The sequence below is a fragment of the Mobula hypostoma genome, chromosome 6 (genome assembly GCF_963921235.1).
Source record: "Mobula hypostoma chromosome 6, sMobHyp1.1, whole genome shotgun sequence".
Taxonomy (NCBI): Eukaryota; Metazoa; Chordata; class Chondrichthyes; order Myliobatiformes; family Myliobatidae; genus Mobula; species Mobula hypostoma.
Window position 1 is genome coordinate 157789704 of NC_086102.1, and position 26745 is coordinate 157816448.

The 26745-nt window shown below is 37.7% G+C and overlaps 1 protein-coding gene across 4 annotated transcripts in view; it reads left to right on the forward strand.

The window, feature by feature from the left end:
* nckap1 (NCK-associated protein 1) overlaps window positions 1-26745 on the forward strand; it is a 157955-nt gene that overhangs the window by 12122 nt on the left and 119088 nt on the right. The window contains exons 2-4 of one of the 4 annotated variants that reach the window (XM_063052029.1): window positions 5097-5114; window positions 5749-5859; window positions 23677-23769. In XM_063052029.1, coding sequence (XP_062908099.1) covers window positions 5097-5114; window positions 5749-5859; window positions 23677-23769 — 222 coding nt within the window. The remainder of the gene's footprint in view (window positions 1-5096; window positions 5115-5748; window positions 5860-23676; window positions 23770-26745) is intronic. The other 3 variants (XM_063052030.1, XM_063052031.1, XM_063052032.1) reach the window with 3 other exon arrangements.

Consider the following 26745-nt stretch of genomic DNA (forward strand, 5'->3'; position numbering starts at 1 on the left):
AGATACAGTGCAAAGCTTGTCTTGCATACTGTTCATACAGATCAGATCATTACAGTGCATTGAGGTAGGACAAAGTAAAACAATAACAATGCAGAATAAAGTATAGAAGCTACCGAGGAAGAATAATGCAGGTAAACAAGTTGTAAGATCATAAGAGTAGCGAGCTGAGGATACAACTTTGTGGAACACCAGTATTTGGAATAATTAGCAGTCACGTTGCTGCCTGTTTTTACTAATTTGTGGTCTTTTTTGTCAGGAAATCAAAAATTCATTTGCAAAGGGGAGATGCTGACTCGCAGGACCCAAAGTTTGGTAATAAGTTTGCTTGGAATTGTAGCATTGAAAGCAGAGCTATAACAGAATGATTATACTAGAATGATTATTCTCACTATTCACAGCAGCTGGTACTGAGTGGTTATCATTGAAGCATAATCTGGAGGGTTCTCAGTATAACCACCTATTCTTGCAGCATGGATTGCAGACCCAGCTCATGTTCCTGATTCCAGTGTTACCGTCCCCAGCCATATCTCCATTTGCACACCTAGCCTGCACACTGATCAGTGATATTTTACTACATGCCAGCCCAAGATGTCCAAATAAATGAATGGATCTGCAGGAAGCAATTTGCAACAAGCCATACGCCAGTACCATCTCGCAGAGTATCACATGGAATGAAGGAGAAAAGACCTTTCAAATAGCCATATGATCTTGGATCTTCTACGCCATGTGGTTTCATTGAATGATTTCCGCAGGAAAATGGATATGTAACCAAATATAGCTATTATCAGGATATTGACATTAGTGTCCTTTAACTTGCTCCTGACATTGCTGTGCATTGCTAACCCAGACTTCAAGAGGGATGTCTGTGAATTCCATCCTTCGAACCTGTCATACCTGATTCATTGTGGGATGTGTAGCATAAATGAACACGTGGATTTTGGTTGCTATTTTCCATTTGGTTCAATACCCACAATATATGGGAAGGTGTGATTTGGCACTATATAATTGAATAATGTGATCTTGCATGCAACGCACAACCTAAGCAGTTTTTTGTTTGAAAGGTGGCCCTTAATCATGAATGCTAATTCTAGTTGGAGCTTTCCCAAAAGATCGTTTTTTCTTGTGTAACAGGAAGAGAGAATTTCAGGGAGTGCTTCCTTTTCTAATTATTATTCGCCCTGCTAAATTGTTTAAGGAGTGTCCTTTGATTGGTTGTGAGATATGCCAAATGGAAAGCTAACTTGTTCCAGGTTCTGTGCAGTTTTCCTTTTTGGACACGGGTTATTTTTGAGTAGGACATTATAAAGAAGTGACTCAGAATAAAGTATAATTAAAAATGTCAATAATACTGGAGAATTCTCATTTTACAAAGACGTTCATGAGTTTCAGCAAAAATGATTCCATCATTGAGATGAAATCTGTACTTTCATGATACTTGAGATATTTTGAAGAAAGAGACTGGCACAATTTAATTTTTCTTTATAGTGTTAAGCAACAAAGGACATCACTGGAATTCAGCTGTCTTAATGCTAAATGGTTCACTCATGTTTATGTAGAAGTTAAAGAACATGCCTTATTAAGCAATAAACTCCAAATTGGTGTCTGTTCTTGAATGTTAACTATAGTAGTAGCATCAAGTGTTAATGGTGCATTATTAGAATTAGAACAGCTGTTGTAAGTGAACACAATAGTGGACTCTTAAAACCAGTACTTTTATCTTATTAAAATTTGAAATGCAGGTCCCTGCTTGTTTTTTTTCTCGCAATTAAATGTTGAGTTAGATGTTTAACATTTGCTATTTTGAACCCCATAGAAATATAATGGATACAGATGCTAGAAAGTCTTAATTTATGCAAAGATCAAAATAGTAAAGCCTTAATTTACAGCTGAAGTTAATATATCAACTGCCAGGGTTTATTTGATTTTTCTAGTTGTTATGTAGAATTGTTTCAGAATATTTGAATCAAAATATTTTTTTGCTCCAACCCCCTCCCCCCACCCCCCAAGAAGCTTTGGGCTTGTAATTGGGTATAGTTCAAGCCTTTTGTGGGTAATGATTTTATTACAAAGATTAAATGAGATGGATGTTAAAATTCTCCTTGAATGCATGTATTGAACCACATATATTGACTACCTTGAATCAATGTGACAGTTTAAAGTGACTTTATGACTTAGTAACTGCGTGTAAGTATTTTGAATAATTGAATTTAAGTGGTAAATCCTGAAGATTATATACAGTATTCATCTAATAAGTTACTTTTTGTGTGTGTAGGGAGGGAAGCAAATATGCTATTTATTGAATTTTTAAAAGCAATAATCCTTTAACACCAACACACATCAAAGTTGCTGGTGAACGCAGCAGGCCAAGCAGCATCTGTAGGAAGAGGTGCAGTCGACGTTTCAGGCCGAGACCCTTCGTCAGGCACCTCTTCCTACAGATGCTGCTTGGCCTGCTGTGTTCACCAGCAACTTTGATGTGTATTGCTTGAATTTCCAGCATCTGCAGAATTCCTGTTGTAATCCTTTAACACTATATTTTACTAATTATGGATAGATTTTCAGACTTTGAAACTAGGTTTCAGTCAGAAGTGGTCTCGAAGTATCTGATTTAGACTTGTATGAAGCGACTTTCTGAACATTGTTTTAATTTGTTTGTCATTAGGTGTACTATTCACGTGTGATATGAATAATGTGTGAATTTTAAGTACAATTTGAGCATTTGGCTTACTTTTGCTGGTTTGTTTTAAATAGCCTGAACTTTCACCATTTCTATAAATTTCAAATCTGAGAATTTTTAATAAAATAACTGAAATATCTGGTTTATTTTCACATCACTCTTTGATCTGTTGGGTAATTCTAACTCATTTTAAATGTCATAGAATGGACATAACTCGGATATGAATGAATCTTGGGTTATGATTAGTGTCATGTATAATTAGCAGAATAGCAGAAGCCTCTGGTGCTGATACTAGGTTACAATGACATGCTATGGTCAACCCTCCATGGATATAACAATTTCTATGTAAGTTTTGTCTTCTGTGCTTCAACTTGTCAAAACAAGCAATGGCTTGCATTTGATTTATTACCGTCTTTACTGGCTTTGGAGTTTTCTCACTATTCACAGCAGCTGGTACTGAGTGGTTATCATTGAAGCATAATCTGGAGGGTTCTCAGTATAACCACCTAGTCTTGCAGCATGGATTGCAGACCCAGCTCATGTTCCTGATTCCAGTGTTACCGTCCCCAGCCATATCTCCATTTGCACACCTAGCCTGCACACTGATCAGTGATATTTTACTACATGCCAGCCCAAGATGTCCAAATAAATTTATTTATAGCAAGCAGAATTCATTGAACAGCACAGGGCCTGGGCTCAGGAAGAACAAGTGGTGCTTGTTGAATTCCCTGAAAACATGGTTAACCTCATGAGTGTGTAAATTTTCATACAGTGAGTCAGCAGATGAATGTAGGGATGTTGGCTGTTCACTGTATAACCCCAGCATTCAGAAAGCTGTGCCATTTGGATTATATTAACAATGCCTTGCCTATATACTTGTCATTACACAAATTACAAAAGTTAGTAGAATAGCCATTACTGAGTTGACATTTGTTGTTTGTTTTTTTTATCGTGGACAACTTTTGCAAACACTTACATACTCATTTAACATGCTGTCCTGTAAAAGTGAGGTCAGACATTTGCGATTTATATTAACCAAGTTTAAACTGACACATTTAGTGTTTAGGTTAATTTGCTAGTTTTATATACTTTCCCTGCACAGTAATTTCAGTTGTCAGTCTGTCCTCATTACCATAGACAATTTGTAAATTGTTCAAGCATTATTGGGGCTCATTTTCATTTGGTTCTGGGCAACATGGCAATGAATTTGCTAGGTGGTGATAACAGATCCACTGGAAACTAATGATTCAGTCATCTTCTTTGCACCTCAATCAGATTAGAAGTACTTTATCATATCTACTTGCATATCATTCAGCTTTGTAAAATGCCAATTTGTTTTGTTTAGGTTTAAGATTTAAATTAGGGAAAGGATTATCAATTAAAGTAGGCAGCCACAATTTTGGTTTCTATTCTCCAAATTTGTTATCAAATTTAAAACTTCAGTTTATTCTTTTCACCTTTTAGTTAAGCTGATGATAAAGATACTGCTGCCCTTGGTACAGTCTGGAAGCCCTTAATATAAAACACCACCCCTCTTTCACCCTTACCCCCGCCTCCAACCATAGTTGCAGTTCACCATTTGCTGCATTGTAGTGCAGTGTCTGATATAACTATGAAAGAAAAAATGCCAGTTTCTGATTCTTTGTGGATGCAGGGTACTGAAAACGGACACAGATGAAAGCAATTTTACTCTCTTGTTGCAATTTTTTTTGTATACAATCCTTTAGCAGTGCTGTTTTGTGTCCCTCTTAAATCAAGTATAAAAGAAAAATTAGATCGACATTTTGTTGCTATAGAAAATACAACACCAGTAACCCGATTTAAAAGCTTGAAACCAAATGCCATTCTAAGTTGTTTTGACTTAATTTTAAGTGAAATGCACATGCTAAAATTGTAGTGGTAAAATTGCTTTGAAAACTTGGCTTTGGGCAGGGTCTGTGTTCATTGTTTTAGTGTAAATCTATACTAAATAATGTTTAACATCTAGATTGAAAATTATTTTAACATTTTCTTTAAATTATTTTGTCTAACTTGTCTTTAATTGCATGTACATTGTCTTTAACTCTAAACAATTTTTGCCTAATTTCTCAGCTGTCCTGCATGCCTTCTTTGAAGTGGTTTTGCATGTGATGTCTGGAAATGTGGGTTCAACCTTACCAGTAACATTATTAATGTATGGTGTTAGTATAAATTTGACTTTCTTCAGTTGAAATGGAAGCATGAGTACTTTGAGTTTTTCCTTGATTTCATGTCAGAAAATAATCTGATCTTTAGCTAATACTTTGTCTTGAATTATATGCATTTTTCCTTTCATGTAGGCATTTAAAGTATTATTCCTTACTTTGTGTAGAGGCATGTCACATGTTGGAAACTTGTATTTTTACATGTGTTCTCTTTTTCTGTTACAATGCTTCCACAGCAAGGACAAGTTTGGAAGGTTTGCAAAGCTTTTCACCTTCCCTCTGCTATCAGACCAATCTCATCACCCATGTCTTTTCTCTCCACAATTTATAGGCCAATGGATGAGCTTGAGAAATCAATGACTAGAACCATTCATATAATTATAGTCACAGCATAAGGCTCAGATAATAAACAATCTAAATTCTTTGCTGATCTTGATTAATTAAATAAATTTTCCCTGACTAATTATACAGCAAATGCGGAATCTTAGTGTTCAGATGTTTTCTCCATTAAGTGGTTAGGTGTGATTTATTATTGATAAGCATAACAGCATCACCATTGCTATTTATAAAGTTGGAAATCTGCAGTCTGTTAGTTTTGAATAACTTGTTTTTATTCCTATATCATTAGATTTAAAACAAAATGCTCCTTTCTTTTGGGAGTGAACCATTTCACTCAGTGCTATACAGCTGCTTTCTATAATATTCTGTAGCACATTCCTTATTCTCTATCACCCATTGCATTCTTCAGTTGTGGTGATCACTTGCACTTGCCTCATTCTATCACCTCTTCACTAAGATGTATTGAAATTTCTTAATTTCACTGAATAGTTTGATTGTAATTATTCGTGTAAGATATTCTATGATCCTAATATCATTTGTTTGTTGCAGGCTTGTGGAGATCCAAAGGCAAAGCCATCATATTTAATTGACAAAAACTTGGAATCTGCTGTCAAATACATCGTCAAAAAGTTTCCGGTTGTTGATACTCGCAACAACAGTGTAAGTATGAACTTTCAAGAACTTGTGTACAATGCCTGATGTCTAATTTGCATTGTCATACAAACTAAAGAGAAGTGGATTTTGTTTTCTGACTAATCCACAGAGTTTTGTGATTTCAACATTAGTGAATCATAATATCCACCCTTGTAATATGAAACTGACAGCATCTTTTTGGATGTGTACATGGAGTAGTTAAGTGTTTAAGTTGCTGCTGTATGTGCAGCACCATAGAGTGTACCTTCTGAAACGTTTTCCAAATTAGCCTTACAAGTTCAAGATTGCTTAATGTCATTTGCAATGGACAAGTGTAAAGGAGAGCAGAATGTTACTGTGAGCCTGATGCAGCACAAAAGGAAACATAATAAGATAAAACACCATTTTAAAAGATGCAGTAAACTCATAAGATAGCTTGTATAAATTGATTGTCTGTTCATCAAGCGACGCTAGGCACAGGAGTATCTGTACATAAGGTGAATCTGACAGGAAATGATAAAATAGTGGTGGTGGTGTGGGTTAGGGTTGATCAGTATTACTGTTTGGGGAAAGCAATTGTTTTTGAGTCTGGTGGCCCTAGAGAGAATGCCTACGTAGCTTCCTCCCTGATGGAGCTGGTACAAACAGTCTATAAGGAGGGTGGGTGGGATCCTTCATGATATTGTTTTTATTTCTTTTGGTGATTTGAGAAATATTTAAGATATATTCTTGCTGTAAAATCGCTGGAGCATTTTGTATTCCATTGCATGAATTGAACTTCTATGTATAGCACTGTAAAGATCCGAATTTATTTATCATGTGTAGATCGAAACATACAGTGAAGTACATCGAAAGATACAGTGAAGTACAGTAAACTAGATGCCTTGTCAATTTCTAGCCCCAAAATATAAATTTTGTGTATATGGATTATAAATCCTTCAAAATATGGATTGGAATTTTATTTTCTTCAAGGAGCATGCACAAGATTAAATTTTACTTAAAAGGCAGTAAAATGCTAAAACTGTGCTTTTTGTATGTTTGCTCTGTTAATTTTTCAGTGTTTACCTGTCAGCTGATTTGCTGTGGTTAGAAAAATATAATTTTGATAACAACTGAGATTCTCTATCTAATAGTGAAGAGGTTATATTTCCATATACTAGCTAACTGAGAAAATGAATTTTCTCGTATTTATTCATTGTGGAGTTACTCTTTGGTCTCAGTGACCCGAGGAAATACAAACATTTGAACAGAACTAAATACACCAGTGGCCAAACTGTTGCAATTTGACTGATTCTGATTTTTACCTGACAAAAGTTTAAAAATTTAAGTTTTGATATGTCCAAGAAAACAAAGGCAAGTCCAAATTACTCATTTTATTCCTCCATCTGCTATCATCAACAATGTGATCGAAAATATTTCTAAGATGCTTTCCTGCAGTTGATGTTCAGGGGTGACCTTTTCATTGGTGCCCTGATGCAGTTCTGCTCAGGATGCTCATCTCCGGGTTTTCATTTGAAAATGGACAAAAGATCTTATTTCCAGAGCGGAGATGAAAGTGACGGCACTTGACAAGACAGTGTTTGATGGCTTCAAGGAGACATTGTAAAATTGAAGTTAATGCAAATAAAATAAAATTTGCTTCACTGGCTTAAAGTGGCACACTTCTGACATCAAGAGATTTGATAATGCTGTCTCTAACCTTGATGGAGATTGCTCATTTGCATTGTCAGTCTCTGCTTAAATCAGTAAGTGCTTTTTATAAAATGTAACTGAGGGAAAATTATCTTCATCTTGATCATTCTGTACATGCTTGGAGCTGATTGTGACATTTGATTGTAGAACAGTAGCTGCCATGAGGATAGTCCTTTACTGGCTAACTCATCTTCATTGAGACTTATACAGTAAAGTAATAGAGCTGTACTACAATGATACTGAGATAAAAATTACATTAATATACGTTGTTCGTCCATCGTTGGCGTCAATGAGGACCTTGACACCATTATGATGGTGTCGAGACTAGCGCATGATTTGGATTTAAGTGAGGGAGAGTTGCGCAGCGTCAGCCTCACTCTCTCTTCCCAATTCCCATCTGGATCCAGTGGCAAGACAGAGTCTAGACGGCTGGAGATGGGACTACATTAATATACATTAATATATAGTAACTTTACATTAACGTTGTAATCTCTTTGACTCAATTTGCCATTTATGTTTTAATACACCAGCAAGTTAAACCCATATTCACACAGAGGTGACTTAGGGAAGTAGTGTTCTGTACAGGAAAATGAAGTGGGTAGGTATCAAAAACAATGGAATCTTGCTCTGCCTTTCCAGAGAACTGGAATAAAAGAGGATGTTGTAAAATGACAGTATAAAACGCTGCCTTATCACATTACACTGAATGCAGTGAATACTTCTCACGTACCCTTCCAAAGGATGTATTGGCCTTAGAGGTAAATTTACTGAATGATGGCTATGCACCCCTGGTTAAATTTAGAGTGAAGAAATTAGATTTATCTTTTCTGACATTTTGGTCAGGAAGTTAGTTTATCGAAGTGGAGCAGGGCTATAGTTCAAAAATTAACCAGGCTTTTCAGCAAGGATGTTTGGAACCACTTACATAAAGGTGCATAGAAATTGAAACTCTTCAAATGACAGTTGATTTTAAATCTCAGCTTGAATATTAGATGACCAAAGATAGTCATAGAAATGTACAGCACAGAAACAGGCCTTTCGGTCTATCTAGTCCATGCAGAAACCGTTTAAACGGCTTACTCCTATCGACCTGCACCGGGACCATAGCCCTCCATACCTCTACCATCCGTGAACATACCAAACTTTATTTAAAATCGAGCTCTCGTGCATCACATGCTGACAGCTTATTCCACACTCTTATGACTCTCTGAGTGAAGAAGTTTCCTCTCATGTTCCCCTTAGACTTCTCACTTTTCAACCTCTAGTTTTAGTCCCACCCAACCTATTGGAAAAAGTCTGCTTGCATTTATGCTATCTATACTGATTCACCTTGCATCTATGATGTTAGATTAATTGGGATAAAGTTGTATCTACAAACGCCCAGGGGGAAATGTGGTTTAATTCAATGGCAGTTCAAGTTCAGGGTGCTATAGAACATAGAATAGTGCAGCAAAGAGCAAGCCCTTCAGTACACAATATTGTGGCAAACCAATTAAATTAGGAATTAAATGGCCAACTAAATTAATCCCTTCTGCCTACACTAAATGAATGGTTATGGGAAGGTTAGATAGATTTGAAAGGAATGAATAGTGGGAAACAAGGAAGAATGAGCCCCAGTCTCCCAGAGGGTTAACTACAGCTTTAAGCTTGTAATCTTGTGAATGTAAAAGATGCAGCTCTTCCTTTGTATGGTTTTCTAAAGCCATTTGGACTAGTGTTAAGGTGACACAATACTAAACATTAGGAAATGACACCAATCAATGTATATCAAGAAGTGGACACAGACTACTCAAATCTTTTGACTGATGTTAAAGCATTTCTTGGAGAATTCACAAGTCTAAAGGAATAAGCTTCTGTGTGAAAGTAACATTCAAAATTGTATTATGCGGCTCCATCATATTTTATAATCTGTAAATTGGATGGTAACTTTGCTGTATTGATGTCTGTAGCTTGTCATCTGTATATTATTAAAACTTTGGAAGTATTTAGTTTCATCAGAATATAAAATCTGAGAAAGTGGGTTAAGTATGTAATGTCCAGTTCCACAGTTCTTTTTCTCATTTCAGAAGTAATAATGGTAGGGTGCAATTTGTGGCAGTTTTGTTTTCCAATGACATTGTGTGCATTTATGTTACCACTATCCAATGCTGTTATTTGTATATCATGTAGTTAACCCAAGGATCTACTTCATATTTGTTCTAGAGGTACCGAGAGAGCAAGAATCCATTATCTGTACTTGCAAGGCTGGTTGAGGTGGGTCTGGTATGTAGTCTAAATTGAGATCTGTGGTTTGGATGAGATATGTGGAATATTTTGACAAGCTGAAACATGCAAGTTGTATGATAGATCCTTTGCCACTGGCCTTTGCATTTGTTATCAATAGTAAATCCTTACCTCTTTCACTGTTGAATACAGGGGACTATAAATTGAGGTTGGGAACAAGGTGTAATAATCTACAAGCTTGATAGAAGAACAAACGGCTTGTATTTGATTAAAAATTTAGAATGTTTATTTCAGTTGCTGTCTCTGTCTTTCCACATATGAAATAGGAGCAATATACTCTTATGTGAAGTAGAATCTATTCAAATACCATTTGAGCTTGTCTAATACTCTAAATCATTTCACAGGCACTTTACAGACGGCACATAAAAAACAAGCAGTGGCAGGAAAAATAAGGACCTGAGTGATTGGGCAGGCCAAACGTGGTTCAGGATTTCAAATCAGTGTCCCAACAAGTGTCTTGATTTGACAGAAGGTGATCCCATCAGTAGTCAATGGCCGATGTTCAGTAGACAAGAATTGGAGAGATTCCTACTGATTAGTGGGGGTGGGGAGTGATGTTTAGACACTTCAAGATGTAATCGCAGACTTTAATACATTGCCTAACTGGTAGGTAATTTAAATTAAGAGCAGGATATTGATTTGAATAAATTGGAATTTGTAGAAGATGAGGCTTCTGGAGATAGTCAAGAAATGGCAAATGTAGGTCATTCATGCAGCCTGAAATAAATGGGCAATTGTAGATCAAAGTAAATGGCCCTAGTGAGAGTTCCTGCAGGCATCGTGAGTTGTATGCCCAAGGAAGTACTGTAGCAAATGCACTAAGATGAGGATTTCAGCGACTGGATATTGAAACTAACATATATGATATGATGGGAGATTAAAAGGGGAGAGAGCAGAGCAAAAATGGGGAATTGGCCAGGTGCATACATAAACAATGCTGTTGGAAACTTCATTTATTAATTCTAGTGGAGCTAGTCAGAAGAAGGAATTGGTTAAATATAAAATAAGTCTGATTTTCCTTATTCTTCAGAATGGTACTGGAGACAATGAGGCATGGAGCTGTCCCAAAAAACAAGCACGAAGGATCTGTTTTGTGCTAGATATGTTACAATTTGTGACACTATTTAAGGAAATGAAAATCTGCAAAATGATTTGGAAACAACCGTGATGAAAGATTGAATGATTTGAGGAGAAGGACATTGAAGTCAAAAGTGAGCTAACACTTCAGCAAGTCAACTGCTGTAACTGTGCTTTGACTGATAACCAGATTAATTTTGTTAACTATTCTTTGGAGCAGGCGAGACATTGTTTTCTTAACTGTCATTTCTGATGCAGACAAGTCAGTGTCTGATTCATAGTTTTTTTAAGAATGCATATAATCATATAAGAATGTATATAAGCAAAAATGGGTCCATCTATCAATTTCAAAAAGACAATGTATGGTGATATCCAAAAAGAAGGAGAATCCCATCTGCAGGCTGAGAATAAATGGGGAAGACATAAAACAAATACAGATCTTTTGCTGCTTTGGAAGCTGGGTGACATCAGATGGCAGGTGCAACATGGACATCAAAAGAAGAATAGGGATGGCAAGGACACCTCTATGAGAATGAAGAGTATACTGACCAACACTAAACTAGGCATGACAACTCGCCTCAGAGTACTGAAATGTTACGTTTATCCAGTTATGTTTTATGGCTCAGAGTGTTGGACAATATCTAGTAACATGAGGAAACGAATTGAAGCAGCAGAAATGTGGTTTTTGAGGAGGATGCAAAGAATATCATGGACAAGACGAATATCTAATGAGGATGTCGTGAACCGAGCAAGCACAAAAAGAGAAATGTATAAGATCATGAAATGCCAATGTGACTTTATTGGACATGTGATTAGGAAAGAGGAGTTAGAATGCACGGTAATTATGGGAAAGATTGAAGGGAAGAAAGCAAGAGGAAGGCAAAGACAAATGATGATGGAGACAGCAGCCAGAGAACTGGAAATGAATACCAATGAATTGATCCACTTGACCCAAAACAGGAGTGTGTGGGCCATGGCAGTTAAATCTCAAACTGGGCATGGCACCTGATGATGATGATGATATAATTATAAGTTGAAATGAGTGAAGGTCCTGAGGTGCTTGTACCACCTTCGTGAGGGCAGCAATGAGAAGAGAGCATGTCCTGTGTGATGGGGGACATTGATGATGGATGCTACTTTCCTATGACGGTGTTTCACGTAGATGTGCTCAATGGTTGGCATGGAGACTGGGCCATATCTGTTACTTTTTGAAGAATTTTCTGTTCAAGGGCATTGGTGTTTCATTTCCATACCAGTCTGTGATGTAGCCAGTCAATATACTCTTCACTGCACTTCTATAAGAGTTTGTCAAAGTTTTAGTTGTCATGCCAAACTTCTGCAACCTTCTAAGGAAGTAGAGATGCTGCCATGCTTTCTTTGTAATTACACTTATGTGCTGGGCCCGGGACAGGTCTTACAAAATAATAAGACCAAGAAATTTAAAGTTGCTAACCCTCTTCACCTCTGGTCCTCTGAGGATGGCTCATGGATCTCTGTCTGGTATCCTTGTGAAGTCTATAATCAGCTCTTTGGTCTTGCCGACAATGAGTAAGAGATTGTTGTTATGGCGGCACTCACTCCTATATGCTGATTCATCACTATCTTTGATGCGGCTTTCAATAGTGGTGGTGTCAGCAAATTTGAATTTGGCATTGGAGCTGTGCTTAGCCACACAGTCAGAAGTGTAAAGTGAGTAGAGCAGGGGATTAAACACACAGCCTTGTGCTGCACCTGTGCTGATGGAAATCATGGAGAAGATGATGTTGCCAATCCAAGCTGACTGGGGACTGCAAGTGAGGAAATCAAGGATCTCTATTGTACAAAGAGGTATTGAAACCAAGGCCGAGCTCATTGATTAGTTTTGAGGGGGTGGTGATATTGAGTGCTGAGCTGTAGTCAATAAAGAGCATCCTGATGTATGCATCTTTGCTGTTCAACTGTTCTAGGGTTGAGTGAAGAGATAATGAGATGGCATCTGCTGTGGACCTGTTTCTCCGCTATGCAAATTGGAGCAGATCTAAGTCGCTTCTTAGGCAGGCGTCAATCGGTTTCATCACCGACCTGTCAAAACACTTCATCACTGTGGATGTAAATGCTATCCTGGGCGATAGTTATTGAGGCAAGTCACCATGCTGCTGTTGGGCACCAGTATGATTGAAGCCTCCTTGAAGCAGGTGGGTATCACACACTGCTGAAGCAAGAGATTAAAGATCTCATTGAACACTCCAGCTAGTTGATCAGAACAAGTCTTTAGTACTTGTACTTGGCCAGGTATGCCATCTGGGCCGGATGCTTTTCATGGATTCACCCTCCTGATGACTGCTCGCATGTCAGCTTCATAGACTGAAATCATATGATCATTGGGAGATGTGGGAGTTCATGATAGTTCCTCCATGTTTTGATGGCATCGAGCTCATCTGGAAGTGAAGCCCTGCTGTCAGCTGTGTTGTTTGATTTTAACTTTATAAAAGATGTTAGTATTCACGTCCTGCCACAGCTGTCGAGCAGCCTTCGTTGATTGAAGTTTGGTCCAGATTTTCCATTTCATCCATGAGATGGCTTTCCGGCTACTGTACCTGGATGTCTTGTAACTTTTTTGGTCACCAGACTTGAGGTTGTGGATCTTGTGGTTCATCCAGAGCTTATGATTGGGGAAGTCTCTGAATGATACTGTGGGGACACACTTGTCTACAGCTGTTTTAATAAAGTCCGCTGCAGTCATGGTGTATTTATTCAGATCTACAGAATACTTGAACGTGGCCCAGCACACCGACTCGAATCAATCCCATAGCCTCTCCTTTGCCTCTCCCAACGACTTCTTTATGCCCTAATCACTGGAGCTTTGCTCTTTAGGTACTGTCTGTGTGCAGGTAGGAGAAGGACAGCCAAGTGATCCAAGTCATTGAAATGCAGTCTGGACATGGAATGGTTGGCATTCCTTATCTTAGTGTAACAGTGGTCTAGTGTGCTGGAATCTGGTGCTACAGCTTATATCATGATGGTAATTGGGTAGGGTTTCCTTCAAACAAGCCTGGTTTAAGTCGCGACTATGATTTGAAATGTGTCAAGATGGACTGTTTCTTGTTTGGAGACGCCATCATGCAGTATCACAACTTGGTTGTAGTTGGCCGTTGGTGGTAAGTAAACTGCGGTCAGGATCACGGATGAGAACTCCTGAGGTAAACAGAACAGACAACATTTGATCATTAGATGTTCAAGGTAGGGGGAAACGTGTTCAACAAAGCCGCCACATCGGAGAACCACCGAGTATTTATCATGAAACACACCTGCACCTTTTGACTTTTTCGAATTATGAAAAATAACAGGTAAGGCAATAATGTGTCAATCACTTTCATTAATTATCCCTCATTTCTGGGCAAAATACCTTGGCTTTGAAGCTCTAACTTCTGTTAACTTGGTGATATTAATTGCCAGAATATTGATTGTGTTGAAAAGTAAGGAAAATATGATTTGAAGAGCAACTTAAGGTAACCTTTAGCCTCAATATGGTGAGTGAAAATGAAAATAATGTTGCAGATTTTTTTGCCATTTTTAAACCTATGCATGCCCCTGTACTGGTGATGTAAGTCAGTAAATCCACCAGTAGAAAATAAAGTTGATAGCATTCTGTTTATTTTGGCAGAATCTAATTTGGCAAGTTGTATTTCATCGAATTACTTCCTTGATACGCCTCAACTCACCTTCAGTAAGCTTTGTCACTAATAGCCTATGCTTCAATAAACTTATGATTCAGGCTAATGGCATCAAAACTTTGGTGTTGATCAAAAGACAGTAATAAGAATTGGAAATGGTCATTGACCCACATGCAATGTTAATTTTAACTACCAGTTGTCAACCCAAAACCCCATTGACCATATTCTGCTGCAGTTTGTCATTGAGCGCATGTTGCTGCTAAGTTATATTGAACAATATTAACTCTTTAGTAGAAACCAACAACCCAATTCTTGAATTAATTACAGAAATATAATCGCTATGCAGTAGAAAGGATATTCTTATTGCAATGATTATCCTTTTGATTGAGACATTTTCCTTTGCCCTGGTTATTAGTCCAGCACTTGAAGAGTTTTTATTTGATTCTCAATGCCCTTTGGTTGTTTTTGTGTGGTGCATGATTGTTATTTTGGTCCACTGCTCTACAAATGGAGTGTGGCCATAGTTCATGGTCTTTATCTAGTACGTTCATACTTAATGGGGACTGCTTGGAACCAGTTCGGATTCATTTGAAGCTTTTGGTTGAAGACATCTGTGCACACTTCAGCCCTTGCAGATGTAAGTTTGTCTCCATAGTTGAAGATTGCTTTTTCCACAAGTTATATGGTTGACCACCATCATTATTGACCCCATCTGGTTAGACTGGAAACCTTTGAGCTAATGTACAATGCCATAAAGCCCTTTGCTATCATTAAAGTTAGATGTGCTGGGCTGCTAAGTTGAAATATGATGTAGGTCATACCTATGCTGGTGGTGGACACTTACTTCATAAGAATCCAGTTTGAAGTTGCTGAATCTGTTTCCATTCTGTACCATCCAGGTTGGTAAAATGCGATGTTATGTGATTAATATCTATAGTGTACTAGTTCTCAGAAAGAGCACTGTGGTATTCATGTCAATGCATCTGCTGATTAGCAGCATTGGCAGGTGGGGACGATGTCATGTAGGTCATTCCTAGTTGGTTCTCTTCTACAAGCTGAATAAGTTATTGGAAACTAATCAGTTTCTTAATTGTAGCTAATATTGCACTAATTACCATGGCCTTGCTGCACTCATTGTTTGATTTTTTTTTTACCCAAGTGGAGAAATAATTCTGCAACAGAAGGATTAATTGGTGGTCAATAGTAGGAGGTTTCTTTGCTTTTGTTTGACACAGTTAGATTTTATGGAACCCAGTTTCCAGATTGTGTTTTCAAGCCTGTTTCCACCTTGTGGATATGCCCTTTCAAATGGGTAGGGAATGATCAAGTATGATGGTAGTCATATAGATTGATAATGACAATAAGACACCATTGCTGTTCTCTGAGATTATTGGAACCTTGCTCCTATCTCATTGTTAATTATGAGGAAGCATATGTGTAACTGCCATTAGTGTACAATTCTGAGATGGAAGTGCATGGTTTATTGACATTGGCAGAGCAGGTGAAGAAAGTAGTTTAAGCAAATGAGATCATTGGCTTTATAAATAGAAATATGGAGATAGGCCCTCCCCAGGTTATAATGACCTGACTTGTACATACAACAAAGCTCCCATAAATATTAAATTTAATTGAGAGGTAGTCTTGAGGGAAGAAAAGCTGTTTGTATGTAACCTACCCATAGTAATTGGACACTGTCCTCTTAAAAACACTGACTGATATTTTTACTGTGGAGGGTTGCATTGAAAATTGACAAGCAATCCTTTCTATTGATACTTGTGAAATGATACTCCATTAAACAAAGTAACATGCAATGATACTTAACATTAGCCATAGAACTTGAGATATCTTAATTCTGTACAATTGTAATTAGGCATGGGAAGACAAATATTCACAATAATTGGCCCTCATCAACACCATTCATTACTGTACAGTGAAGGTATGGTTACCATGTTGAGTGACTTCGTATAATTTGTGAGTTGTGGACGGAATCATTGTGGATGTATGTAAATAAAAAGATAGTCATTCATAACACAGGGATGGGCAATGCCAACACAAGGATGCACAATGGTACCAAAGACATGTCTTTAATATAATCACTGGTATGGGCATATCTGGGCTATTTGGTACTCAGGTCTGTAGAGTGGAGATTGAATAAGCTTTCTAGTGCAAACAATAGTATTCGAAAGGGTACTATTTTAAGCTTCTGTTTCATCTTCCACTTGTACATTTGTTTAATGATAGCCTTATTAAAGGAAAATACTGTAGTTAGAATTGGGATTTAACATGTCCCTTGTTAAACATGCACCAGAAAATGTACAACTGGCAAATACCCAAAATTAATTAATGCTGATTTATTGTCTTTGGGATATGTGTTCAGTTTTAGGACTTCCCCTACTAGTATGTTGTTACTTCAGGTTCCACTCAACAACAGCAGAACCACAGTGCTATGAAGTTTTAAATATTTTTTACTGTCTAGCTCAATTTATTGTTGTAGATAACTGATACTTAATTTGTAAAATGTGTCAGAGCACTGCCAACAGGTGTTGCACTTTAATGTTGGCATTTCTACACTAGCCTCGCCTTGGGTGCTTTCTCGACTAGAATATCAGTTCCCACAATGATCTGTTTTTTAAAAATTTCTTCCCTATACCATTTTTCTTTCTTCGGGTTTGTTTGCTTTCTGGTCTGCCTAGAGGAAAAATTGAGAATTTTATATGATCAGGTTTAAGTACAAGGGACAAGGATGAAATATTATTCACGTTTCTCAATGCAGCAGAATTCTGCAGGAGTTTCTTGCACTTTGACCTAGCATTTGCACTGCAACTTCTATTAAAATGTATCTGCGTATTCTGAAGTTTGGATATGATACCGAATGTGGCTAATGTGTGTAGGTGTGGTTGATTGCCTGAAATGCAATTGTGGAATGCTATACAGCAGGTCAAAGTCTTTGTCACCAGGTACAGGATGATTGGAAGATTTTTTTTTTCCGTATTGGCCAATTACTTTTGGTGCTCTTAATATTTGAATGATTTTTTCAGTAATTGGAGAACATGTAATTGAATGACAGTGGATTTAATTCTGCACCAGTGATCCAATTTTATAAATGGTAGTGCATTTTTAAACTATAGAATATTTTGTACAACAGTCATTACAGGAAATCAAATGACATGGTGACTGGTTAATTTAAAACACAAAATTGCTTAATTATTTACAATAGAAATGTAACCTCAATAATTGTATGAAATTGTGAAAACATGCCTTGTACTCCAATATCATGTAGGGTGGAAAATCAGGATGTCCTGGGTCTGTTACATGATTTCAGGATCACAGTAGTGACTGGCTCTCAGGTGCCGTACAAAGGCCAGCCAAACTACTTGATTTCACTTAGTGTGATAAAACAAAAGGATAAAACTTGACTGATCAGCTGTTATTAACCTGATGGACTGCCAGAATCTGCTGCAAATCAGCCTATACAAAAATTGTTCTTTTCGTGATGGTCTGCACTGTTGCTAAATTGGGAGAGTAGTTCTACAGACTTTATCAAGTAACAGTTACAGATTTTGAATCACACAGGCTTCACCATTACAATCCATGAATATGCCTTATTAAACTCGTAGAAACAATAACAATGGTATGTAGTTGTTAACGATGGAGGGCAATCAATGATCCCCATCATCCACGCCATGCTTTCACTGCTGCCATCAGGCTCTTGAACCAGCTTGGATAATTTCACTCATCTCAGTACTGAACTGATTCCACACCCCAAGGGCTCACTTTAAGGACTACAACTCATGTTCTCGGTATTTGTTGTTTTATTTATTATTATTATTACTACTTTTTGTTTCTCTTTTTTGTATTTGTGGTTTTCCGTCTTTTGTGCATTTGCTGTTTGTTGGTCTTTGCGTTATCATTAATTCTATTTCTTTTGTATTCATTGTGAATGCCCACAAGAAAATGAAACTCAGGATAGTATATGGTGACATATGTACTTTGATAATAAATTTACTGTGATCTTTAAAACCACCTCTCCAGAAGTTCCAGATCTACCAATCTTTGGGTGTATTCAGAGTGGGCAAATGTTTTCTTCAACTTTCCTGTACTATTTCCCCCAGTGAGCTTAAATCTACCTTCACAAGATTGATCATTCTGCTCAGGGCATTAGCTCTTTCATGTTCATTCTGTCCAGTGAATCAGCATTGGAGATCAGGTACCACCTGAAAGCACTCTGGTTGCATGGGGGTATTATGTATGATAGTTGGGAACTTATTTGGCAGTCATTCATAGTTAAGTTACTCCTGAGCAAAAAAAAACTTTTAGGTAATAAGGGAGCGAAACAAAGTGAATTTAACCATGTCCTCACCCATTGTTCATGGTCCTGCATTTGTCCATAACAGTATTAGTATGAATGATCCCTGCAGCATGTTGTCTTCAACTTCCACTGTGTTGTGTATCATTGCTGCTGTGCAAAGTCAAATGGATTTAAAGCAAATCATCCAGATAATCTAGGTAGCCATCAACCGTAATACACTTGGATCTTGCACATCGGCAGTCCCCTTACACTGTAATTACTATCAAAGAATTGACTAACCCAGCTCAATGAATAGAGAGAAACCTCACAGGGACAATACTGTACCACTATTCTGTAACATTCAAAGATAGTATCACCAAATCTCCTACTGTCAGCATCATGAACAAGGAATTTTAATGGACAATCATTGAAGCATTGTGGCTTCTGGAGTAGGTTAGAAGTTAATGACCTGCTTCCTGTTTGCTTAAAGCCTATCGTAGGTAGGCTACAAATCTGAAATATGACAGAAATCTTCCACTTGGATAAATGCAGCTGCAGCTCTGAATGAAGTACAGAACAAAGCTACCCCTACGCTCTTCAAGTTCAGCTCTCCAATGAAACAAACATTTGTTTCCTAGATTCTCTTCCCACTTCATTGCTAAGTACACAATTTCTCTTTCTGGTTCCCTTTCCCTCACTTTAGTTGCTACCTGTTTTACAAAACTGCCATCACCACTGGACTCTCAAAAAAAAATGTTTCAAGTTTGTACCAATTTGTTTCTGCTTTTTTTTGTCTTACATTATCTGTTACTCTTTGATGGGGAGAAAAGTACTGTGAAGGTAATCTCTCTCCCTCTTTCTGGAGCTCTGTTAAATGCAGTGTCCTGATCTGCAAATCCTCTTTTCCATAGATGCTGCCTGGCCTGCTGAGATCCTCCAGCATTTTGTGTGTGTGTGGCTTGGATTTCCAGCATTTGCAGATTTTTCTCTTGTTTGTAATACAATGGCTGATTTTTTTTCCCTTTATTCCACAGTACATTTTGAGATGCTATTTTCTTGAAATCACAAAAGCTGTTATATTTCTGTAAGAATCAGGTTTATTGTCACTGACATATATCATGAAATTCGTTTTACAGCAGTGGTACAATGGAATACATAAAATTACTACAAGTTACAATGAGGGTTATAAAAAAAAGTGCAAAAAGAGCAAAATGGGTTCCCGGACTGTTCAGTAATCAGATGGCAGCGGGAAAGGAACTGTTCCTGAAATGTTGGGTGTGTCTTCAGGCTCCTGAAACACATTGCTGATAGTAATGAGAGGATGTTCTCGATGGTGAGGGTCCTTAATGATGGGTACCACCTTCTTGAGGATCCTCCTCTTAAAGACGCCCTTGTTGGTAGAGAGGCTGGTGCCTCTTCCTTTTGAAAATATCCCTTGATGGGGAGGCCTTTGGTCATGATGGAGCTGTTACTTTAACAAAAAATGAATACAAGATTAAACATTAAAATTTTTTTCATTAGTATTTTAAGTATTTCAATTCTGTTTTTTCAACGTTGTCCAAGATCATAGGGTTTCTCTGGGCTATAAAGCCAAATCCTCCCATGTAGTCTATGCAGTTTTGTTTTGCCTCATGAATGCTCTGTGGCCATCTTTTTGAATGAATAAGCACAGATAAAAATTTGCATGTTGGGCAAAACACTCATTTCACTATGACCATGTCAAAACTCTGATCTTGTGTGAACGATCTTGGGTGAAATGCATAATTTAGGAGAGAAACCTATTGTCCCTTTTAATTTAAAAAAAAGGGTTCAAACTTGACCTACCAATATTTTATTTTGTTCTGCTAAAGTTGTGCAGGAGTTTGCTTTAAGATTATTTTACATTGTCTTTCAACTTTTTTTTGCATGCTTAACTTGACATACATGGATAATGTGGTAAGTGCATTCACTTGCTGTGTATAACCCATAATAGCTAAATGCTACCGTAATTACATAGCCTTATTAATGTGCTTTTTTTGATGTAGTAGACAGAATTTCAAAGCATTAACAAATTAAACCTTAATATTTGCACTAATTTTGTGTTTGCTAATTGGTAGTTTAGAAGCTGATATGGTGTTAAAATGGGTTCAGGTCAAAGTGTTAAACATAAACATTTGTGGGAATAAACGGGACCTTTTCAGAATGGCAGGCGGCGACTAGTGGGGTACCGCAAGGCTCAGTGCTGGGACCCCAGTTGTTTACAATATATATTAATGACTTGGATGAGGGAATTAAATGCAGCATCTCCAAGTTTGCGGATGACACGAAGCTGGGTGGCAGTGTTAGCAGTGAGGAGGATGCTAAGAGGATGCAGGGTGACTTGGATAGGTTGGGTGAGTGGGCAAACTCATGGCAGATGCAATTTAATGTGGATAAATGTGAAGTTATCCACTTTGGTGGCAAAAATAGGAAAACAGATTATTATCTGAATGGTGGCCGATTAGGAAAAGGGGAGGTGCAACGAGACCTGGGTGTCATTATACACCAGTCATTGAAAGTGGGCATGCAGCTACAGCAGGCGGTGAAAAAGGCGAACGGTATGCTGGCATTTATAGCGAGAGGATTCGAGTACAGGAGCAGGGAGGTACTACTGCAGTTGTACAAGGCCTTGGTGAGACCACACCTGGAGTATTGTGTGCAGTTTTGGTCCCCTAATCTGAGGAAAGACATCCTTGCCATAGAGGGAGTACAAAGAAGGTTCACCAGATTGATTCCTGGGATGGCAGGTCTTTCATATGAAGAAAGACTGGATGAACTGGGCTTGTACTCGTTGGAATTTAGAAGATTGAGGGGGGATCTGATTGAAACGTATAAGATCCTAAAGGGATTGGACAGGCTAGATGCAGGAAGATTGTTCCCGATGTTGGGGAGGTCTAGAACGAGGGGTCACAGTTTGAGGATAGAGGGGAAGCCTTTTAGGACCGAGGTTAGGAAAAACTTCTTCACACAGAGAGTGGTGAATCTGTGGAATTCTCTGCCACAGCAAACTGTTGAGGCCAGTTCATTAGCTATGTTTAAAAGGAAGTTAGATATGGCCCTTGTGGCTACAGGGGTCAGGGGGTATGGAGGGAAGGCTGGGTTCTGAGTTGGATGATCAGCCATGATCATAATAAATGGCGGTGCAGGCTCGAAGGGCCGAATGGCCTACTCCTGCACCTATTTTCTATGTTTCTATGTTTCTATAAGAAATAGGAGCAGCCTGCTCCGCCATTCAATAAGATCATGGCTGATCTCCACCTACCTGCCTTTTCCCCATAAGCTATAATTCCCCTGCTATGCAAAAATCTATCCAACTTTGTCTTAAATATATTTACTGAGGTGACCTCCACTGCTTCATTGGGCAGAGAATTCCATAGATTCACCACTCTGGAAAAAGCAGCTACTCCTCATCTCCATCCTAAATCTGCTCCCCTGAATCTTGAGGCTATGTCCTTTAGTTCTAGTCTCACCTTTTTGCCTCTATCTTATCTGATCCTTTCATAATTTTATATGTTTCTATAAGATTTCCCCTCATTCTTCTGAATTCCAGTGAATAGAGTTCCTCTGCACCGCCTCCAAAGCCAGTATGTCCTTCCTCAAGTAAGGAGACCAGAACTGCATGTAGTACTCCAGATGTAGCCTCACCAGTACACTGTACAGTTGCAGCATAACCTCCCTGCTCTTAAATTCAATCCCTCAAGTAACGAAGGCCAACATTCCATTTGCCTTCTTGATAGCATGCTGCACCTGCAAACCAACCTTTTGTGATTCATTAACAAACACTCCCAAGCCTCTGCACAGCAGCATGCTGCAATTTTTTTTACCATTTAAATAATAATCTGCTTTCATTTTTCCTTCCAAAGTGGATTACCTTGCATTTACCAACATTTTACTCCATCTACCAAACCCTTGCCCACTCACTTAACCTGTCTATATCTCTCTGCACACTCTCCACATCTTCTGCACAATTTGTTTTTCCACTTAATTTAGTATCATCAGCAAAATTAAATACACTATACTCGGTCCCCTCTTCCAGATTGTTGATGTATATTGTGAACATCGGCCCCGCGGCACACCGCTCACTACTGATTGCCAGCCAGAGTAACACCTATGTATCCCAACTTTCTGCTTTCGATTAATTAACCAATCCTCAATCCTCTATCTAATGTTAAAGGCATTAAACAAGGCTTATCTGTGACATGTGATTTCTTAAACTTGTTTTTTATCATTAAGGTGTACATACAAAAATCATAAAATTGCAAATTATTTCTAAAAAATGTCATGAAACTACCAGTGTAAACTCCAAAATTAGTTTCAATGCTGCACCCAGCTTTGCTTCTGCCAAGAGGGATATCCAAATCTATAGCATCAAATAAGCAGAGGTCATTGATTTATTTCTGTGAACCTGTAATTCTGTTTTACTTTGTGCCAATCTGAAGCAAGTTTAGATTTGGAGGAATGCAACATGGAAAATATGTGACTGTGGAATTAATGTTATGGCACTGCTACAGACAATAAACAGCAAATATTCTGAGATCCCTGATGGTCTTTTTTTATATTTTAAAGGCTTCAGTGTTTTTGATGTAAGCAAATGAATACCTTTCAGCATTGTTTCACTAATATTACCAAATTAAGTAGCTTTTGGATGCTTGTCAATAGGACATGGTGGAATGGATTGCTCTAATTGCTCTCCAGTCAGCTGCTGGGAGTTTGATGTTTGTGGTATAACAGTACTGTACCAGATTGTATTATTGGGCTGTCTGAAAATCAGGATTGAATTTAACAATTTGGATTTTACTTTTCTACTAAAAGTATTCTTCCTCTCCATTTTAGCAACAGTTGTCACAACTGCATAAGGAAAAGCAGGAAATTCTAAAGAATCTGGCACTTTATTATTTCACATTTGTTGATGTCATGGAGTTCAAGGTAAGCACATTGCACAATAAAGATCTGTGAGCAAGATGATATGGTATCTCAAGGCTGTTATGCTGTTCAGCATCCTAATATAAAGTCAATTCCATTTTTACTGGATTAATTCTTAATCTTGACTATACTGAATGAGTGAGGAGTTCTGTTCTGGAGAAATTAATGCTGCTCTAGTAAATGTGCTGAACAATTTAAATTTCAGTTCCTAAAAGCCTTCTAAATTTTAAGTTATTTAATGCCAATGGATGGACATGAAGCCTTGTCTAACAAGATTGCAGGAAGCGCTATTTAATCTCCACATTTTGGGTGTTTAATGAATAGAGATGATTTTGATGTTCAAATTGTATGCTATATTCTTTACACAATTTTGTTAATGCCAAGGTCAAAGGTATGAAGAGTTAAGAATTGGACTTGCAGAAGGCTAGGTCACAAACTAACAACATTCAGAATCAGATTCATTTATTTATCATGTGTACATTGAAACATACAGTGAAATGTGTTATTTGTGTTAACAAACAACATAACCTGTGGATGTACTTGGGAAAAACCCAGAATTGTCACCATACAGTCTGGTGCCAACATAGATACCCACCAATATAGAACAAATTTAAAGTTCTAAGTATGTATGCAGTATACAACCCTGAGATTCATCTTCCCACAGACAGCCATGAAACAAGAAACACCATGAATCCCATTCAAAGAAATATCAAACACCCTATGCATGCAGAAAAAACAAATCTCACAAGCTGGGAAAAGATCAGTGATAAACAGAATATTAAAAAAAATCTATCCACATTCAATCATTGAAAGAGTGTAGGAAGGTTCAGTTTAGCTCAGTAAATTTAAGCAAAGTTCACTTTTTTTTCCCTCTCTGGTATTTAATTTTCTAGTAGTTCTCGTCAGTCATTAAGTTGAAGAACTGACTTGATAATCTAATTTCCTCTCCATTTCCACTTACCAATTACCACTGTTTTGCTCTCATTCATTACGTTCTGTCTAAATCTAGCCTTGAGAAGTCCTCTGCATTTGTTCCATTGAGCTCCTACTTGTCTTGTTCTGAAGAGATAAATGGGATGCATTATTAAGGAATAGTTTTAAAAATATTTGCCTGGAACATTAGTTATTGTATATATTCAACTTTATCTACAGTGGTGCTAGAAAGTTTGTGAACCCTGTAGAATTTTCTTATTTCTGCATAAATACGACTAAAATATGATCAGATCTTCACACATATCCTAAAACTAGATAAAGAGAACACAATTAAATAAATAACACAAAAGCATTATACTTGGTCACTTATTTGTTGAGAAAAATTATCCAATGTTACATGCACTTGTTGGAAAAAGTATGTGAACCTTTGCTTTCAGTAACTGCTGTGACCACCCCCACCCCACCCCCATACAGCAATAACTACAACCATGCATTTTCAATAACTGCTGATCAGTCCTGCACGTCACCTTGGAGGAATTTTAGGCCATTCCTCCTTATAAAACTGTTTCAACTTTGGGATGTTGGTGGGCTTCCTTGCATGAACTGCTTTGTCTCTTTCCACAACATTTCTATAGGATTAAGGTCAGGATTTTGGCTCGGCCATTCCAAAACATGAAATTTCTTTTTAAACCATTCAGTTCGTTTACTTTTGTATTTCGGATCATTGTCTTGTTGCATTATCCAACTTGTATTACGCTTCCGATGATGGACTGCTACCCTGACATTCTGCTATACAGTGTCTTAATACCATTTTGAATTAATTGTTCCCTCAACACTTGCAAGCTGTCCAGACCCTGAGGCAGCAAAGCAGCCCCAAACCATGATGTTCCTTCCACCATGCTTCACAGTTGGGATGTTGCTGTGTAGTGCCCCTTTTCCTCCAAACATAGCAATGTGCGTTTCTGCCAAAATCTTCAACTTTTGTTTCATCTGTCCACAGAATATTGTCCCAGAAGCATTGTAGAACATCCAGGTAGTCTTTTGCAAACTTGCGATGTGCAGCATTGTTGTTGGTTTTTTTTGTTTTGGAGAGCAGTGGTTGCACCTGTGGTGTCCTTCTATGAACACCATTCTTGTTCAGTATTTTTCTTATAGTGGGCACATGAACAGAGACTTATCAAGTTCTACAGATTTCTGCACGTCTTTTGCTGTTACCCTTGGGTTCTATTTTCACCTCCTTCAGCACTGCACATTGTGCTCTTGGTGTGATCTTTGCAAGATGCCTACTCTTAAGGAGAGATAGCAACAGTATTGAGTTTCCTCCATTTGCAGACAATTTCTCTTTTATGTTTCTCTTGCTGTGGGCTGATGAACACTCAGATCTTTGGAAATGCTTTTGTAGCCTTTTCCAGCTTCATGCATTTCTACAATTCTTCCAAGATCCTCTGAAAATTGATCCAAGGCATGGTGCACATAAAGAGATACATACATCTGTCAGTAACCTGACTTTGTGTGCCTTCTTTATAGGGCATAGCACCTCTACAACCCATACCTCAGTCTCATCTCATTGATTGGGACACCTGACTCCAAGTACTTTTGTAGAAAACGTTACCCCAGTGGTTCGCATACTTTTTCCAATAAGTACACGTAATATTGGATCATTTTTCTTAATAAATAAATAAATGAACAGGTATAATGTTTTTGTTACTGTTTAATTGGGTTCTGTTTTATCTAGTTTTAGGACTTGCATTAAGATCTGATCATATTTTAGGTCATATTTATGCAGAAATAGAGAAAATTCTAACGTTCACAAGCTTTCTAGCACCACTTTAGATGTAAAACTTTATATTTATACACTTGGTTAGTGCTAATTAGAAAAGAATCAGTCTTGTTATAGTATAATCCTTATATTTTGATAATTATTGTGCATTCTGATGGTTTTATTAACACCTCAAGCCTCGTTTGTTTTTTCTCTGTGTATCAAGTCAGTTCTTTAACTTAATTTCCTTGCTGTTATATTTTCTGTCCTTCAGGATACATCTCAGT